Below are 20000 nucleotides of genomic sequence, written 5' to 3' on the forward strand. Positions count from 1 at the left end.
TCCTTCCTTCCTTCCTTCCTTCCTTCCTTCCTTCCTTCCTTCCTTCCTTCTTTCTTTCTTGTACTATATTTATATTGAATTAAATTGTTAAAAGCTAAAATAAAAAAATAAAAAGGGTCTGAAGCAGCATTTGAACTCATCTTCCTGACTCCAAGCTTAATGTTCTAGATTTTTCCAGGTCAGCACTGTTCTGGCCATACTTTCCTCTCTTTCCAATCTCATCTCTTTCCATATGCTGGAGACATTTCTGGCTTTAGAGAAACTCACAATCTTGGGCTCCATTGGCCTAGCCCAGGGCCACCTCCATGACATAAGGAATCCTCTGAGTAGGATTTGGTAGGGTTATAGAGCAAGGGGTGACTGGCCCTGGGCATTGACATGGTGATGGGAATAGCTAATCCTCTTGCTTTCATAGTGGAATGTCAGTCAGCTTCTTCTCCCCACACCCTCCTACCCTTACCCTGGGTAAGGAAGTGGCCTTTTTCTCAGTTGCCCTGGACTATTAACTCTAAGGGTTTGATTGCCTTGAATCTGTCTTTCTCACTATTGTTCAACCAGTGGCTATGGATCCAAGTCATGTGGGATTCCTACATCAGTTGGGAAGTTGATAAAGGGTGATCACCCATCTTGGGGTTGTCTGAGGGTTTTGTAGTCACCTTTTCACTCCAATTAATTCACTGGAACATCTGATTGGGGAGGACAACCTGAGAGCTGCCTGGCCTTGGGATTCATGTCATAGAGTATGCTCAAGATCAGGACCATTGGTGACATGTACAGCTCCCAGGATTTCCTGCTATTGTCCATCCCATTCGCCTGACTTTATCCCAGGTTTCAGAGTTCTTTCTTAGTAGAGACACAATCAACATCTTTATCACTATCAACATCATCATAATTTTCCTTCATTCTGAATCAATCTGTTTGCTTGGAAGCCACCCAGTTTAGCCCTACAGACTCAAGGAGGCTAGAACTAAGAAGCACAGTTAATCAGTCCACTGTGTGCCAAGTCTCATCTAGTGCAATTGGAAGATTTGGCGAGAGAAGACATGACTTTTATGCTGGGAAAGCTTCCAGTTTGCAATGGGAGACTGGATTCTCATCCAAGACAAAGACATAAGAAAATAATAGCGCTAAATGGAGCATCCTTCCTCCCATGCCATTAGATTGGAAGCTTATTGAGAGAAAAATACTTTAAAAAAAGATGTTCAATCCCCAGCTTTCCGCAAAATGCCCTGCCCAAGACTATGCACTGAATGGAGAAGCAAATTCAATTGAACCAAACTAGCAATTCCCAGACAGAGGGGTGCACCCTGGAAATGAAGGGAGCAGGCGGTAAGAGAGACCTTCTGTTTTACAATGACAGGATGATAGAATCTCAGAGTTGGAAGGGATATCTGAGGCCATCATCATCATAATTAGCATTTCTAGAACACTTGATGAATATTATCTTATTTGAACCTCACAATGACCCTGGCAGGAAGGGGCTTTTACCATTTTTTCAGATGAGCAAACTGAAAAGGACAGAGACTAAGCGAATTGCCCAGGGTTACACGATTAGTAAGTATCTGAGGTGGGATTTGAACTCAGTTCTTTCTTAGGCACTGTGCTAAGTGCCAAGGATACAAAAGTAATTCCTGCTTTCAAAGAACTGGCAATCTAATGATTTCTTGTACTTTACATTGCATCTCCTAATTGCTTCTTCTAGTTATCTAATCCAAATCCTACGTGAGCAGGAATCCCTTCTGCAACATTCCTGATAGGTTAATGTTTATCTAGCCTCCTTTGGAAGAACAAAGAGCAGCTTGGTGGCACAGTGGATGGAGCACCCAGCCTGGAACCAGGAAGTTCCATGAGTTCAAATCCAGCCTTGGACATATTTCCTCTCTATAGGACCCTAAGCAAATTACATAATCCTGTTTACTTCAGTCCCTTACCTGTAAAATGAGCAGGAGAAGGAAAGAGCAAACCCATCTAGTATCTCTGCAAAAAAACAACCCCCAAATGGAAAAAAATAAAGTAAAAAAGAAGCAGCTTCCTTCTCTAAATTAAGCAAAGCTTAATAAAAATGTCCAAAAAGTGAAACAGGCTTCTTCAGGAAGTGGTGAGCTCCCCATCATTTGATGATGTTGTTCAGTCATTTCAGCTACTTCTTTTTTACTTTATTTTTTTCCAGATTACAGATTAGTAATCTGTAATTACTAATTACAGTCACAAAGCTAGGGAGTATCTGAGGTCAGATTTGACCCAGGACTTTCCTTCTCTAGGCCTGGTTCTCAATCTAGTGAGCCACCTCGCTGCCTTCTCGCTCATCCTTTAAAGAGAAGAGGTCAGACTAGATGATTTCTAGGATCCCTTCTAGATTTGACATTGTGCGATTTACCCGCAGAGTTAGTTTCTTCTTCCTTATTCCAACTTTTTCCCTTGCTGTATTAATTGGCCTTCTCGCCACTTATTAATCCAACCCCACTAGACAGAGAAGGCCCAGGCCTGGATCACACCCAAGGACAGAGTATCCCTAAGCCAGTGGAAACTGATATCGCTGATAAACAAAGGCCTAAGTATGGCAGGCAATGGGATAGGGAGATATGATGGCAGGAAGGGAGCGAATGCCTCTCTCTGGGTGGGGCTTCTCAGGGAAGACTGCCTAGAGGAGTTCACTTTAGTATAGAGTTTGGAAGAAGGAGAAGGGAAAGAAGGGTCATTTGAGGTGAGTGGATTGGTCTGCCCATAGCTTGGAGTCTGAAGGGTAGAAGTTAGTAAGTCAATTCTTTTTTCTTTAATAAAAACCCTTATCTTCTCTCTTAGAATAAATTCTGTGAATTGATTAGTTCCAGGACAGAAGAGCAGAAGGGGCTAGACAATGGGGATCAAGTGACTTGTCCAGGCTCACATAGCTATGGAGTGTTTGAGGCCAAATTTGAACCAATATTCTCGTGGCTCCAAGCCTGGTTCTCTGTCTGGGGTGCTACCTAACTTCCCCCTATGAGCTAATTGTTAAGCAGGCTAGTTTGCTAGGGAAGAGGGCCCTGAGGGGTGTGTGTGTGTGTGTGTGTGTGTGTGTGTGTGTGGTGGGGAGGGTAAAGAATGAGTTGGATGGTTAATGAAGGAACTGCTGCAAACCAGGCTGGAAGAGTCTGACTCTTCATAGGGTTATTCTCTACAGAACGCTGCTGTTTGATGTTTTACAAAGAGGGGCTGAATACATTGTCAGCTAGTTAATCAGTGCATTATAACCCAAATCTGCCTCACTTTCCCTGAAGCCCTGCTGTAAAGCTTTCTGGCCGTCCATGAATATTGTGGCGTTAGCTCGAGTTTATATAGGATCATGCATATACTGTTTTTTTTTTCACATTTGATCATAAGAACAACGCTGTGAGGTGTGTGCTATTATTATTTCCATCTAATAGATGAAGAAAATAAGGTTTGGAAAAAATCAGTGACTAGCCTGTGCATGGGCTGAGGCAGGACTTGAACTCAGCCTTTCCTGACTTCAGGTCTCGTGTTTTTACACACTTCTCAGCCGTCCATTATAAAATGCTCTCACTTAATCTGATGTGATGCTGGGGTCAGTCTTGTTAAAGGTGTTCATGCAGAGGTTTCATACTTTTTGGTGAAGGCCACACTGGATGCCCTCTTATGTCCTTTCCCATTTTGAGATTCTACCAGTCTATAAAACCATGAGAAAAGTTTCTTCGGCTCTTGGGAAGGCAAGCCTGGAGATTCATTTCCTAACCACATTAAAGAGATACAAGTCAAGGATCTTGCACTAGCCCATCTGATCTAGCCAGCCAGTCCAGAGATCTCTTATCAATGACCTTGTAAATTAAAAGTCTCTTTTCACACCCCCTCTGCACTGACTCCCCCTCAACCCCCCCAGCTTTCTCAGCAGTCCCTAATGAAGAGCAGTAGAGGCCGAGACAAATTCCACAGCCCACATCCTTCTGGGGATAATTCAATCTGGGCTAATTGCCCTATGGCAGTCCCTTAATTAGATAAAATCCAAATTACATGAACAAGGCTTGCAAGCCAAGCAGTTTGGGGAGGGGGTGCTCATGTTATTTACTTGGTGTCTCTGATTTTGCTGGGAGAAAATGACTTCTTGCTTGAAGGCAAACCGAACCCCTAAATTAGGGTAGTGACTCCTCTCCTGAACTCTATAAAGGGGGAAATGCTAAATCACTTCCCAGAGGACTTCATCTCTGCTCAGGTCTAACCACCACCCTCTCTACCAGCAACATGAGTCGTCAATTCACATGCAAGTCAGGAGCCCCCACAAAGGGAGGTTTCAGTGGCTGCTCAGCTGTACTTTCAGGGGGTCCTAGCAGCTCATCTTCCTTCCGGGCAGGGGGCAAAGGACTCCAATGTGGCTTTGGCAGTCGGAGTCTTTATTCCCTGGGAGGGACTAGGAGCATCTCCTTCAATGTGGCTAGTGGGAGTGGCCGGAGTGGAGGCTATGGTTTTTCCCGGAGTCGGGCCAGTGGCTTTGCGGGGAGCATCTTTGGAAATGTCGCCCTGGGTCCTGTGTGCCCATCAGTATGTCCACCAGGAGGCATTCACCAAGTCACCATCAATAAGAGCCTCTTGGCTCCCCTCAATGTGGAGCTGGACCCTGAGATCCAGAAAGTGAGGACCCAGGAGCGGGAGCAGATCAAGGCTCTCAACAACAAATTTGCCTCCTTCATTGACAAGGTGGGTTGGTCAAGCCTCTTTATATTGTCTTGAAAATCTCTCATTGTGTGTAAAAGTCAGTTAACGTATGGCTTAGACTTGCTTCCCATTTCATTCCTCTGTGTGTGTGTGTGTGTGTGTGTGTGTGTGTGTGTGTGTGTGTGTGTGTGTGTGTGGCACTCCTGTGTGTGCTAGTGGTGGGAAGAAACCAAGAAGAAAAGAACCAATTCTTGCCCTTGAGAAACAAGAAGGGAATTAGAAACAAGAGAGGATGGGGAGAGACCAGAGATAGCAGAGCTATTGGGAACAGGGTTCAGAGGCCCTTTGGTTCATGACTATGCTAAATGATCCCTAGATTTAGGAAAAAAAAACCCAATTTCTGTAATAATATCTAAAAATAACCATTTTATAGATCTTAAAGTACTTTAAGCCATCACGAAAACTCTGGAAGGTTATAACCCTATTTTAAAGACGAGGAAACTGAATTAGTGTGTCTCACAGCCAGGATGTGTCAAAGGACTGATCTGAAATCAGGTTTTCTTGATGCTAGGCCCAGCACTCCAGCCACTGAGCCAATTGTTATGATCTCCAGAGAGATGCTCTTATTAGTAGAATCCTTAGAAGCATGTGTCTGGAAAGACCTCAGAGCATCATCAGGACCTTCAGCCGCCTGCCTGAAGGCAGGACTGAGACAGGATCTGCTCAAATGCTATAAAATCAAGAGGAATGAATCCACTCCAGAAAACCTGGTGGTGAGAGATCCCTACTGAGACTGAGAAAGAAGGACAAATTTAGGACAGTGGTGGCATATACTCATTTACAGGAGGAGGCTGGTGGCTTCCTTGAGTTCTGGGTTCTTGCCATGAAGTTTGATTGATGACCAGCATTGCCTGGCACATACGTAGAGCTACTTTGAAACAGAGGACTGGCCCAGGCCCTATTAAAGTTTCCTTACAACAGACTAAATTGACTGGTTCATGAGTGGCCACAGCAGCCTTGATGAAAGAGGAGAAACCTGACAAAAAAATTGCTATAGGATATAATTATAAACAGATTTTAGAACATTTAGGTAAATTTCTGGTTGGCCAATTCAGAATGGGTCATTGAGAGGAACAAAAATATTTGAGCACTTGCCTAATTTTTGAGATAGCTCATCTTCCTTGACTCCCATTCCCCTATATTGCCTGCAATTTATGGTAAGATGGGTTAGGTGGCCGACCTAGGGAAGCATTTCAGGTCACTGATGACAGATGGTATTGTTGTGCTTTAAATTTTTTTTCCTTTAGGGAAAGTGATTCTACAATTTTTTTGATCTTCATTCTTCCTTTCCTCTTATCTTCTTCCAAACATATCTATCTTATAATTCTTAGATCAATCAGAAGATACTCAAAAGGCAGTTACAATTTAACTCAAATTCTTCTTGTATTATTGTCTTTTTTGTGTGTGTCTATCATGGCATATGAGGGCTTGGGGAGCAGGAGCAGTGCTATGTACATTTCTTTGTATTTTCTTTACTCCCTGAGGTAAGATGCAAGTCATGAGAAATTTTCAAGCAGATTCTGTGGGACCACTTGTCAGGGATCCTAAATCTTATAGGATTTACAATTGGAAGGGACCAATCAACTAGTCCAACTCCCTCATTTTCCAGATGAGGAAACTGAGACTGAGAGAAGTGAGTGATTCATTCAAGGTCACATAGGCAAAAAGTATATTGTTAAAGAAATTTATGTATGGGTTATGGACTACACTAAATGACCTTCCATCTCCCTTCCAACTCTAGAACTCAATGATTATTCAAAAAGTATAATCCAATCAATGGGGTTGTGTTTATTTATACTGATAGACAGTTGACCCTAGGAGATCATTCTCTACTTACTATGTGTCTGTCCTGTGCCTAGGAATTAAAGCAGCTCATCATTCAGAGTCTCTAGAACTCTGGTGACAGATTGACATATGGATCAATGTGGTTGGTGGGCACCATTACTGAGAACACTTATCAGAGATTGAACCTCTTCCCCCAGTGGCTGAGGGTGCATCATAAGCTAAAGCTAAGAGCTATTTTCTTGGTTGGACCTTCCTTCCTCCTTTGCTAATGAGATCTATGATAAGCATCATATCTTATGCAATATCCTTCCCCTTCCCCTGCCTCCAACTTCCCACCACCAACAGTCTTAGTATCTAGTACAATGTTGTACAGTGGAGGAAGTCAATAAAGCCTTGACTTTGCCTCTAAGTTAGTACCAACTGGGGTTAGGAAAAACAAAGTCATGTGGTCAAGGAAGGAAGGACAGTAGGGAAGAGGGTTTTTAAGGAGGGAAGGGACAGGGACATGGGCAAAAGAGGGAGAAATGCTTCTAGAATGTAGATTAAAAGCATCATTGAATTTAGAGGTGGAAGAGACTTTGAGATCATTTAGTTTTCCCATGCATTTCTTGAAGACTCATGTTTAGAAGTTACAAGGTTGTGAACTCCGTAAGGATGGGGATTTGGTGCTGTGGAAACTTCCTATCTCCCTTAACCCATAAGCATGCTCTAAGGGCTTATTGAATTGTTAAGATTCTGTTAAGGTATGGGGGAATGAATTAGTGAGAATAGAATCAGAAATAACAATGGTAGTCATAATAACATTTACAGCATCGAAGAACCAATGAGAAGGCCATTTCAATGATCTAAAAAAGACTAGAACTCCTTGTTCCTGCTTAGGCTTCCTAAGTGAGTGATAGTCAAGATACTTTATTAACTTTCATGTATATATGTCTCCTTTCTCAATTATATCAGAAGCAAGTGAGGGCAGAGATTGTGTCTTGTGCAATATCCTTCCTCTCTCACCCCACCCTCTTAGCATCTAGCACAATGTTCTACACAACAGGAGGGTGAAGTGATAAGGTTCTGGTTGTTTTTGGTACCTGCGATATTGGATGCCAGGCAGGGATGTGCCGATAAATGTTTAATAGCTTGGATCTCCAAAAAAAATGCATGCATGACACATTTTTAAAGTTTAAAAGTTTTAAAATTATGAATGTTTTCTCCATTGTTTTAATAAGTCTAGACAACTGACGAAGTGATAAATCAAGTCCTCATTTGTAGCAGTTGTTGTTCTCACTGAAAATAACTGGCTCTCAGCAGTTGCCTGAAGTTGGTGCCAGTGTACCTAGGCTCCAGGGACATAAAACCCAATTTGATTTGGGTTCTAGGTGCGATTTCTGGAGCAGCAGAACCAGGTCCTGGAGACCAAGTGGAACCTGCTACAGCAGCTGGATCTGAGCAATTGCAAGAACAACCTGGAACCCATTTATGAGAGCTTCATCAGCAACCTGAAGAGACAACAGGATACCCTGTCAGGGGACAAGTTGAGACTGGACTCAGAGCTGAGGAACATGAGGGAGGTTGTAGAGGACTTCAAGAAGAGGTGAGAGGGGAGATCACTCTTTTGCAACTGGGTGCTGGATCAAATTCAGTCCAGAAGTGTTAGGACTGGCCCTGTGGACACTGGGGGATTCATTCTTTGGCTTAGGGATGATCAAGACCCATTTGGAGACATCCTTTCCTGACAATGCCATTGCTTTCTTTCATTCGTGCAGGTTTCAGAACTGCTAGCAACACCTAGGTTTGTTGCTATGATTCTGTGGCTGGTCACTCAGGACTTCTCTATAAGGTCCTAGAGTAATCCTTCTAAATATGTTATTGTTTGTGAGATCAGGGCAGGTTCATTTCATCCCTTCCTTCAAGATGGGACAGAATATGTGTGCTTACTATAATCCTCATCTTCCTTGTCCTCTGTGTCCCTCTCCCTACCCCCATCCTCTCAACTAAAGGTATGAAGAAGAAATCAATAAACGGACAACAGCAGAGAATGAGTTCGTGGTGCTGAAGAAGGTGAGGAAGTGGATGTCCATTAGCACTGAAAGTAGGGAAGGTGGGGGATGGAGGGAGGGTGGAAGGACCTTAACTCCTAGAGGAAGGTACCAGGCCTTCTGAAAAGGATGTCACCTTTTCTCTACACTAGGTAGGAAATGGGCTCAGGAATGAGAAAAGGCAAAAAGGAACTCATGGTGGGGGTGTTGATTACCCACGGCACCCAGTGTGTTTCTAAATTTTTTAAATTTAAATTTACATTTAGAAAATTTTCTAAATTCTTTCTAAACTTCCTAAATTCTGCTTCCTTGGTAAGCTATGAATAAAACAAACTATTATACAAACATGAACTATTTTTGATTAAATCACTATGGAAAACCTTCTAGTGTCTAGGACACTAGGAGTTTGGATGTTGATAATTTTTTAAAAATTTGTTTGGTTTGGGGACATGTTACATGCTTTTCTGAAACAGCTGGTTTGCTTTTTGAGTCCTATTTATCTGAGGCAAGGGCTCGGATGAGTGTGCATTCCTTGAGCATATCCTGGTCCATAGTGGTGGGAATGGCCCCAAGCATGTGGGTATGTGTGGTGTGATGGTGGTGGCAGTGTTGAGAAGAAACTCATGTGGATAATCTATATGCAGATAACTGAAAGTTGATCCAATAGTGAGTCAGGCCTGGGCAGAGTAGGAATTAGAACCCCGAAGTCTTTTCTACTGGGTTAGACTAACACCTTCTGAACCAGCATTGAAGAAGGCTCAGAGGTGGAGACGAGGAAGGAGGGTGTCTGCACTTTCAGGGCTTGAAGAAATGCCACATCAGGGACTCTCTGTTCTGTTTCTAGGATGTGGATGCTGCTTACACCAATAAAGTGGAGCTGCAGGCCAAAGTAGAATCCCTGGAGAGAGAAATAAAATTCCTCAAGTGCCTGTATGAAGGAGTGAGTACCCCTTCCCTATTCTCCATTGAGCTTCCCTCCTTCCCTTCTTTCTTCTTCCTTTCCTTCTCTCTTTTCCATTGCCCTCTCTCCCTCAGTCTTTTTGCCTCTACCTCTGTCTCTCTCTTTCTTCTCCTCCTTCTCTTGCCAACTCCATGAAAGCAGTGATCTGGATAACCTTCATCCAAGGATTTCCTCCAGTCCCTTACTAAAACACTGATTTGGGCTTCAAGCAATCACTATAATGCTTGGCCTCTCCTCTGGCTGCCTTCACCCTCCTAACAATAATCACAATAATTGGAAAAGAGAGTTCGTGATTCAATAGCCCCTTTTTACTTTTCAAATTGGCATTCATTCTTTCTCAGACACCTGTGAGGTTGTGTTCCAACCCATCCCCACTAGAATCTTTGTAGCAGGTCACTTCAGAGACAAAGGCAGAGGTGAGAACCTATTATAAAGTGGGTATGCCAGGCCCTGGGACACTGGCTGGTCTATAGAATCCATTCTCAAGTATGCACATTTGGTCAAGGAGGAGAAGAATTCTGATGTAAAATATGTAGTTCAGGTCAATCTTGACATTCTGTAAGACCTAGTCACATACTTCCTTTGACTTCCCCAAACCCCACTGAATCCCCACGTAGGGAGCTTTGATAGCTCTTCTTGGCCTCAGGTCCTCCCTCTTCCTACACACACAAACACACATACTCATATACTGGGGGGAAGGCAGGTTCTCAGAGCATCCTATTGGCCAAGCTAAGCCTCTTTCCATTCATGCCTTTCTTCTTGGGTGCCCTCTCCCCATTCATTCCTAATTCTAAGCAACACAGCCTCAGTAGAGGATGCTTTGTGTTCAGGAGTCTTTGGGGTTGGTAGAGCTTCTCTCAGGTACCTTTATTCCTATCAAATTCCAGGACCCAGGTTGCTATCTGTGCCCTTCAGAGTTTAGGATGATGCCGGGACAACCTTTGGGAAATAGGCCAAGGTTCTAAATCTCTAGGGTAATGAAATTCCTCAGACCTTACTAAGATTGGGTTGTTTATCCAAAATGTCCTATGGGACACATGTCTTCTCACTACAGGGACTTTTTTCAAATCTGTGCTGTACTGCCCTATTAGGGATTAACATGTGCAGGTCATATCTTGCCACTCTCATCGAAAAAGTTTCAGTGACTCCCTATTACCTCTTGGATAAAATATAAATTCCTCAGTCTGAAATTTAAGGTGCTCACAATCTGATCCCAACTTATCTGTCTGACCCAACCACATTACTCTCCTCTTTTCTCTTTGTCAGTAAGACAAAGCTGTTCATTGCTCCCTAGTCCTGTCTTGCTGTCCCCCACCTCTGTATTTGAAAAGTTGGTCCCTCATACCTGGAACATTCCACACTTATTGTTGAAATCTTGCTCCATTTAAGATCCCATCCAAATGCCAACTCCTCAATAAAAGCTTACCTAATGTTCCCAGGTAATGACTCCATCTTCAGGTTTCTCTAGACCAAAGTATCTGAATCTTTTCTTGGATTTTTTTCAGAGTTTCCTTAGGAAGTCAATTCAACTTGAGTTTCTTTCTACTTCTTTTGTCTTTGTAGGAGATTGCTCAGATCCAGTCACACATCAGTGATACATCTGTCATCCTCTCCATGGACAATAACCGAAACCTAGACCTGGGCAGCATCATTGATGAGGTCAGGAACAAGTACGAAGACACCGCCATGAAAAGCAAGACTGAGGCCGAGAACTTGTATCAGACCAAGGTGAGCAGCCCCATCTGACACAGGTCCAGGGATCATCACACCAACTTGTTCTTTTCATGGGGGGGGGGGTTTGTTCTAAGGTTCAAGACCCACTGTGTGCATGGACAGAAGTTCTAGGTGATTATGGATTGAGATCCCTGGGGACACTTGGGCACTGTCCTAGGAGAAAGACTTGTCTGATGGGGAAGAAATGGACATACACCCAAAATATACTGCTAGGCCAAGAGATGTGTAGTGTCAAGTATTATAAGTGAATTTAGTGGGGCAGCTAGGTAGCTCGATGGATAGAGAGCCAGGCCTAGTGATGGGAGGTTCTGGGTTCAGATATGGCCTCAGATATTTCCTAGTTATGTGACCCTGGAAAGTTGACTAGTCTTTACCACTCTTCTGCCTTGGAATATTCTGCCTTAGTATGGATTCTAAGAGAGAATATAAGAGAAGGTTAAAAAAATAAGTGAGTTTAGGGTAAAATAGGTACACAATGACTGAGTACCGTCTTTATTAAATATTGGGTAGGATTAGCCAAGGAAACTTCCTAGGTGAGGTGAGTTTTGAAGCAGGTTTAGAAGACTATAATAGACATGGACTGTTAGTCTCTCTTGTTAATTAAAATTAATTGTTAGGGAGGAGGGGGGCATGGTGAGGTGCTATTTCAGCTGTGATCTGAATCTCTTCTAGTTCTCCAATCAAACCCAATTCCAGGGCTCAAGAGAAAGAGAGAGAAAATGAGTCACTTTAATCTTACCATTCCTAATGGTTGGTGGGTGGGAAGGTGATCCTTCAGATAACTTGGTTACTCATTGGAAGATGACTTTCTAAACACCCCTTGGGGTATATCAGACTCTTTCTCTCAAGGGAACCACAAATCACAGAGAGCCCTTGTTACAATTCTTAGGAGACAGGATGGTGGTGTTGAGGGAAAGACCAGAAGTTATGGAGTCCTCCTAATATGACCTAGAGGTACAATGAGTATTTAAAACCCTGCCTCCCATACATAGGTTCAAAACTTTAAATCTGAAAGGAAACTTAAGTCTAGTTCCCTAATTTTACAGATGAGGAAACTAATGCTAAGAAAGATTGCCCAGGGTCACATAGCTAGCAAGTTTCTAAGGCACCATTTGAACTCAGATCTTCCTGACTCTAAGTCCAATTCTCTTAACCAGTGTACCACTTCATTGCTCTGGAATCCACCTTGGGAGTATGCAATGCAACACCCTGAAGTCCTGGAACAAATTCTTTATTCAATAGGGTCAGTTTTAATTTCAGGAAGATTTCCTGATTCTTGCTCTTGGGTTGCTTACTTGTTGACTTTTTAGAAGATAATAGGACTTAAAGATGGTATAACTTTAGATGATCAAGTCCAATACTCTCATTTTATACATAAGGAAACTGAGATTTCCTAATATCGCACAGATAGTAAATAGCAGGGCTGAGATTTGAGCTCTGGTCCTCTGAAGTGAAATCAAAGGTTCTTGGTGTGTGCCAGGGAGGGAAGACTCTTTTTGGGTCATTTTTTCTGAATGAATATTTGTCAGGATCATTAAAATAATTTTTCACTTATTTCTGCCACTGTTCCATTTGTTATCCTCTAAAATGGAGAGCTAGCTCAATTGACTCAGACACTGAGATTCATAATTAATGGGGTGGGCTGCAGGATGGCCACTGTTCACATCAAAGCTGAAGGAATCATGATTTATTCTCTTTCTAGTTCCTTTGGTGGTGTCTGATGGAGCCTTTGGAGCCCTTTCTAGAATCCTATTTTTAAATGCATAAATAAAAGATATAGGATTATAAGGGAAATCAATTATATTGAAACCAGGGATCAAAACATTAAAAAAAAAGTTCCTAGACTCTTGTTCTAGAGGCAAACATTTAGATAAAGAGGAGACACCCATTCCCACCTTGACTGGCTATCATCCTCAAGTAGATCAAATTAGATAACACGTGTAATGGAGACATAAAGAACAGCATTGGTGCAAGCTGTTATTATGGCTATTGCAATTATTAATGTTGATGATAATAATAATGACAGTGATGAAAAACACCAAGCAGACTTATATAGAAGAAGAACAAAGTTACCATCCCACTGAGGGTGGGATAAAATCAGAAGAGGGTGAGAAGAATCTCCATTCTGGGAGTCCAGAAGCTCCAGAAGGATCAGAGAGAAGATAATTTGAAGATTACAATGGAGAGCAGGCTGTATTTGTCTAATGAATATTTCATTGAAATCATTCATTGAATGATTCATTGAAGACCTATTGTTGGCATGGAATTCAGTTTTTAAAAAATTATTTGTGTTATCAAAAGGGAGTTCAGTTCCGGCTTGGATAATTTCCAGATCAAAATAACCAGATTTCAGGACTGGATGAAAACGCAGAGATCATTGAATCCAATGAGGATCTGAACCAAAATCTCCTCTAAAATCCATACAAGTGGGCATCATGTCTTTGCTTGAAGACCTCCGGGAAGGGGAGACTTCTGACTCTTTGTAATCCCATTTGGGGTTTTCTTGAGAGATATTGGAGTAGTTTGCCATTTCCTTTTCCAGTTAATTAAAAAGAACACCTTCCCTTCTGTCTTAGAATCGTCACTAAGGCAGAAGAGCAGTAAGGGCTAGGCAATGAGGGTTAAGTGACTTGCCCAGGGTTTCACAGCTAGAAAGTGACTGAGGCCAAATTTGAACCTAGGACCTCCTGTCTCTAGACCTGGTTCTCAATTCACTGAGCCACCTAGCCACCTCCTTTTCAGTTCATTTACAGATGAAGAAAATGAGGTAAACAGGGTTAAGTGACTTGCCCAAGGTCACCCAGCTAGTAAGTATCAGGCCAAATTTGAACTCAGATCTTCATGACTCCAGATCTGGTACTTTATCTCTTGTGCCACCTCTTTGACTTTTCCCATTCTACTTTGGGTTCGCTTGAATAGCTAGTAGTTTGGAAGTTTTTCTTTTATATGAAGTCAAAATCTCATGTAAGAGTTTTCTCTCCCCATCTTTGTCTCTTTATTTCTATTTGTCTCTGTCTCTATCTCTCTTTTACTTTCTCTATCTCTTTCTTCCTCTCTCTCACATTTTCTTTATCCCTCCATTACCATGATAGCTGTTTACAACCTGAATTATAGAAGTGATAAAACAAAAGCTTCCCTACCTGATCCCTCTATGTTTTTTGAAGTAGAGAATCCTCTCATGGATCAATGTGAGCTTTATGGAGATAAAAGGATAGTTTGGGGGTATTCTCCTGATCACATTAGATGTAATGGGGCAATCAGTTGAGCAGAAATTGTCTGAAATGAAAATTAAAAACATAAAAATATCAACAAGTAGCGTAATTATTTAACATTCACTCAGCAAACATCAAATGCCTATAATGGGGGACAGCTAGGTAGTTCAGTAGATTGAAAGTCAAGCCTAGATATGTGAAGTCCTGGGTTCAAATATGACCTCAGATACTTCCTGGCTGGGTGACCCTGGGCAAGTCACTTAACCCCAACTGCCTTACTACTCTTCTGTCTTGGAACTAATACCCAGTATTTATTTTAAGAAAGAAGGTAAAGATTTTTTAAAATTAATTATAATTAATGAAATTTATTTAATTAACTAGTTTTTTTAAATTAAAAAATACCTTTGATGAAATGAATTGTGCTAGATCCTGAATAAATGTAAAGGAGGACAAAATCCTCAGGTGCTCACAATGCCTGAATGGATGGTTGTCAGCAGATTGAGTCTGAGTGGGACGTTTCCCACAGATCTCTTCCCTGACCATCTCAGCCTACTGGTACAGGGATGCTCTGCCATTCACTCAGGTTAGCACCAAATACCTGTTTGGGGTCAGTGACACTGCTTTGGAATCCAGTTCCAGGAGTTACAGCTGGCAGCCAGCCAGCATGGGGATGATCTCAAACACACCAAGAACGAGATCTCCGAGCTGACCCGACTCATCCAGAGGCTTCGCTCAGAGTCTGAGAGCGTGAAGAAGCAGGTGAGCGCATTTAGAATGGGGAGTTGGGATGTTCTGGGACCCTGAATTTAAACTGGGAATGAGATGGAGTCCCCACCCAGGTCCTTGAATTTTATTCCCTAGCTCCCACAATCCCCGACATTAGTTCTTTTCATTTCTGGTGTTTAACTCCTTCTCTCCACTCAGCCCTGTTCCCTATTCTCCATCCTTAAAGCCTTCTTATCTCTCATCCTCACTACCTAAACCTGTTTCCTTCACTCATCATTATCTTCAGCCAGCACACTTAGCCTCATTCTAGGTTCAGCCCATCTGTATCTACTTTACACATTCTTCTCATCCTTCACACTCAGGCTGGACCCCCTGCAAATTCCCTCCCCTCCCCTCTCTCCTCATTCAGCATTATTTCTTTATGCATGGCTCTATGTCTCCACATTACTTGGTCCCCAGCCCTAATCATTAGCTTCAAACTCTAGAGCAGAAAGTTGAAAAAACGTTTTCCTGAGGGTCATAGTGGAAATTGTCTTCAGACTTAAGGTTTCTCCCTGGATCACTCAGTAGCTGCTCTTCCCTCCCCCATTCCCCCTTATTCCCAGCAGGAATGGAGCAGCCTCCATCTGGAACCAGCTACAATAATTAGATGGTGAACGGGAGGGTAAACTTGGGCATCTTAGAACTGACCCTTTGCCCCACAGTGCTCCAACCTGGAGACGGCCATTGCAGATGCTGAGCAGAGGGGTGACTGTGCCCTGAAAGACGCCAGGGCCAAGCTGGATGAACTGGAGGGTGCCCTGCATTGCTCCAAAGAGGAGCTGGCCCGCTTGCTGAGGGACTACCAGGAGCTGATGAGCACCAAGCTGGCCCTGGACATTGAGATCGCCACCTACAGGAAGCTGCTGGAGGGCGAGGAGTGCAGGTGAGGGTGAAGAACAGCTCTAAGTGGAGATCTTCTGATTTAGGTGTGGCTACTGATGTGTGGCTGTTCCATGGAAAGAAAATGGGGCTTAGCTAGAATTGAGAGAAGCAAGTCTAAGACACAGGAAATTTATTCAGCCTCTTCCCTTGGGGCCAGGCTTCAGACACTGGTGTTCTCACTTAATGATGACTCTTAAGTATATCAGGTGCCCCCTTAGGGTCTTACTTTCCTCCTGTGTAAACTATGGGTATTGCCTTAGTTGGTCCCTAAGGTCCTCTTCAGCTGTAACTCTCTCTTATTTTGATGAGTGAAGAGAAGTTAGCAGATGACTAGGAGCCTGGAGATGTGGGGATGGAGTGAATGCAAGGAAGACAGCCAGAAAGAATGAATGAATGCATTGAATCTGGCTTCCAGAGTTTTTGTATGCATCTAGTCTCCCTTTCTGGATGTTAATTTATATGAGTTTGCCACGTTTGACATTCTGGGATGTCATCATACCATGCTGAGGAGCTCAGATCTACTCTTTTCTTTCCTATAGGATGTCTGGAGAGTATACCAACTCTGTGAGCATTTGTAAGTATCTTGAACATCCATCATCAATTAAAATCAGTTGATACTTGAAAAGTATGAAAACCCTTTTCTTCCGTCTTAAAATCAATATTGTGTGTTGGTTCCAAGACAGAAGAGTGGTAAGAGCTAGTAGGCAATGGAAGTTAAGAGACTTGCCCAGGGTCAGCTAAGAAGTGTCTGAGGCCATTTTTGAACCCAGGACTCTTGACTCCAGTCCTGGAACTCTATCCATTGTGCCTCTGACCATTTATTCTTGCTGTTGACAGTTGTACACCTCCATCCTGAGGTGTCCCTTTGCCTTCTCTACTGGCATTTTAAGTGGGAAAGGGACAACAGGTGATAGCTTTGTTCCTCACTTCTTTCAAGGGCATTCTTTTGTTTTAGGAATTAAAAACTGGCTTCTTTTAAATTTTTTACCTGTTAAAATGTGCTTTTATTCATTTTGAATATTTCCCCATGTTTCCATAATTCATTTTCTTTCTCTCCCCTCTTTTCTCCCCACTCCCAGAGCTGACAAGCAATTCCACTGGATTGTACAAATGTTGTCACTTGATACCTATTTCCATATCATTCATTTTTGCTATAGAGCGATTTTTAAAAGCCTAAACCCCAAATCACATACCCATATATACATGTGATAAGTGATGTCATTTGTTTGGCTTTTGCATTTCTACTCCCATAGTTCTTTCACTATGAATAGCATTCTTTCCAATAAGTCCTTTATGAGTGTCCTGGCTTGCTGCATTGCTACTAGAAGCAAAATCCATTACAATGGATCATCTACAGTGTTTTACTTTCTGTGTACAGTCTTCTTCTGGTTCTGCTCATTTCACTCTGCATCAGTTCATTGAGGTTCTCCGGTTCACATAGAAAGTCTCCAGATCAATCCTCATAGCACAATAGTATTCCATCACCATCATATACCACAATTTGTTCAGCCATTCCCCAATGGAGGGACACCCCCTCATTTTCTAATTTTTTTGCCACCACAAAGAGCGCAGCTACGAATGTATTTGTAAAAGTATTTTTCCTTACTATCTCTTTGGGGCACAATTTTCAAGGGCTTTACTGTCAGTAAACAAGTTGGTTGGTTGTTGTCCTTTGTACTCAGAGGTCACAAATGGCATTTCTATGTCAGGGTCAGTGTACAGTGTGTCCAATAGTGGTTGATCAGACCAGCTACCACAGGTTGGGCACAAAGAATGTGTATGAACCTTTGGGATGGAGATGTCTCTAAATTTGCACCTCTCGTGTTTCTTTGGAGCTACTGAAATTCTGTCTTGCTCATAGAACAAACCAATAGAGTAAACTAATATTTAACAAGCACCTACTTTGATCCAGGCATTATGCCAACTACAAGGAATAGAAAGAAAAGCAAAAGACTATTTCTGCCTCTCAAAGGAGGAGTCAGTCTAGTCCCTCCCAAGAGAAAATTCTCTAAGCAAAGCCTTCATTAACATAATAAATTTGACAGGATTATTAGAGGGGTCCAGAAAAGCAGCGAACAGAGGTCATAAATACATTCTATACCTGGTCTTGATTTACAATTCTCTGAGAGAACCCACCTACATGTAGAGGCTATAATCTAATGGGAGAGACACCATGCAGAGAAAAACTTGCCTTCTTACAAAGAGCCTCTCTTGTTCAAACAAATCACTCCCACCCTCTCCCCAGCAATCATGATATTCTGGAAAAATGAATTCTCCCTTTTCCTCCAATCAGACAAAAATCAACCAACCAATGACAACAACAAAAAAACTTCAGAGACCCATTTAATGACTATCTTTGTGGATTGTCCTCACAACAGTTTTTAATATCAGGAGAGCTATCTTTTGTCTCTTCCCCTGAAGATTCAGCTGGTCCCCAAATGAGGTTTGCACAAGGTTTCCCCCCCAAATTTGATTGGTCCAAGCCAATCAGTAGCAAGAAAACCTGTAGAGCTTAAGATTTATGGCTAGTCCAAGCTTTTTATTTTATAGATAAGAAAACTAAGAGTCCAGAGAGTGGAAGTAGTTTATTCAATTCAGTAGAGCTTTTTTTAAACACTTACTTTTGGTTCTAATAACAAATCCAAGACAGAAAGGCAAGGACTAGGCAAAGAGGGTTAAGTGGCTTGCCCAGGGTCACATAGCTGGAAAGAGTCTGAGACCAAATTTGAACCCAGGTTCTCCTGACTCTAGGCCTGGCTCTCAATCTACTGAGCCACCTAGTTGCCCCTCAAAGGCAAAGGCTTTTGATACTTTTTCAAGGATTCTTGCCAGAGGGCCACTGCTACCTGTTGTAATGTTGACCTGTTTTACTTGACTTTCTCTACATGGTTATTAAAGAGAAGGCTTGGGGGAGGGATGTTAGTGGGTGACAGGTAAAAAACAAACCCATCACTAAATTTTTTTTTAATTTCAATTTTTAAAATTTATTTTTTCAGTTACATGTAGAAACAATTTTTGACAATCGTTTTCTGACATTTTAGGAATCATATTCTTCCCCTCCTCTTTCCCCCACTTCCCATAGGCAGTAAATAGTCTGGTAAATGGTTATACCAGTGCTTTCATCTAATACATATTTCCATATTCCTCAAGCCATGACAGAAGACATACATCACAATATAATACAAAACTCCTTCTTTGGCTGTGGATAACATTTTTCATCCCGAGTCCCTTGTAGATATCTTGGGAACTTGCTTTGCTGATAATAGTTTAGGCCTTCACAGTTGATTATCATATAATATTTCTGTCAATTTATAAACTGTTCTCTTGATTCTGCTCATTTCACTTTGCATCAGTTCATATAAGCCTTTTCAGGTGTTTTTTTGAACATCCTGTTTGTCATGTCTTATGTCACAATAATTTTCCATCACAACTGCATACCACAACTTGTTCATCCATTCCCCATGTGATAGACAACCCCTCAATTTCCAATTCTTTACCACTACAAAAAGAGCTGTTAAAATATTTTTGTACAGGTAGATCCATTACCCCTACCTCCTATCTCTTTGGGATACAGAACCAAGGGTGGTATTGCTGGGCCAAAAAGTATACGCAGTTTTATGACTCTTTGAGCGTGGTTCCATACTGGTCCCCAGAATGATTGTATCCATTCACGGTTCCACCAACAGTGTATTAATGCCCCAATTTTTCCACATTCCCTCTACATTTATCGTTTTTCTTTTTGGTCATGTTAGCCAATCTGACAGGTGTGAGGTAATATCTCAGAATTGTTTTAAATTTGTATTTCTCTAGTAAATAGTGATATGGAGCATTTTTTTATTTGACTATAGGTAGCTTTGATTTCTTCCTTTGAGAATTGCATATTCATAGCCTTTGACCATTTGTCAACTGGGGAATGCTTTGTAT

At 42.0% G+C, this 20000-nt stretch overlaps 1 protein-coding gene across 1 annotated transcript in view; it reads left to right on the top strand.

Annotated features, from left to right (window-relative positions):
• Nucleotides 1–4233: 4233 nt before the first annotated feature.
• Nucleotides 4234–20000, top strand: part of LOC123250359 (keratin, type II cytoskeletal 73-like) — a 17498-nt gene continuing 1731 nt past the window's right edge. The window contains exons 1-8 of the mRNA XM_044679399.1: nt 4234–4686; nt 7860–8074; nt 8481–8541; nt 9364–9459; nt 11044–11208; nt 15060–15185; nt 15857–16077; nt 16616–16650. Coding sequence (XP_044535334.1) covers nt 4234–4686; nt 7860–8074; nt 8481–8541; nt 9364–9459; nt 11044–11208; nt 15060–15185; nt 15857–16077; nt 16616–16650 — 1372 coding nt within the window. The remainder of the gene's footprint in view (nt 4687–7859; nt 8075–8480; nt 8542–9363; nt 9460–11043; nt 11209–15059; nt 15186–15856; nt 16078–16615; nt 16651–20000) is intronic.

This window comes from Gracilinanus agilis, chromosome 5 (assembly GCF_016433145.1).
Source record: "Gracilinanus agilis isolate LMUSP501 chromosome 5, AgileGrace, whole genome shotgun sequence".
In the NCBI taxonomy this organism is placed as follows: Eukaryota; Metazoa; Chordata; class Mammalia; order Didelphimorphia; family Didelphidae; genus Gracilinanus; species Gracilinanus agilis.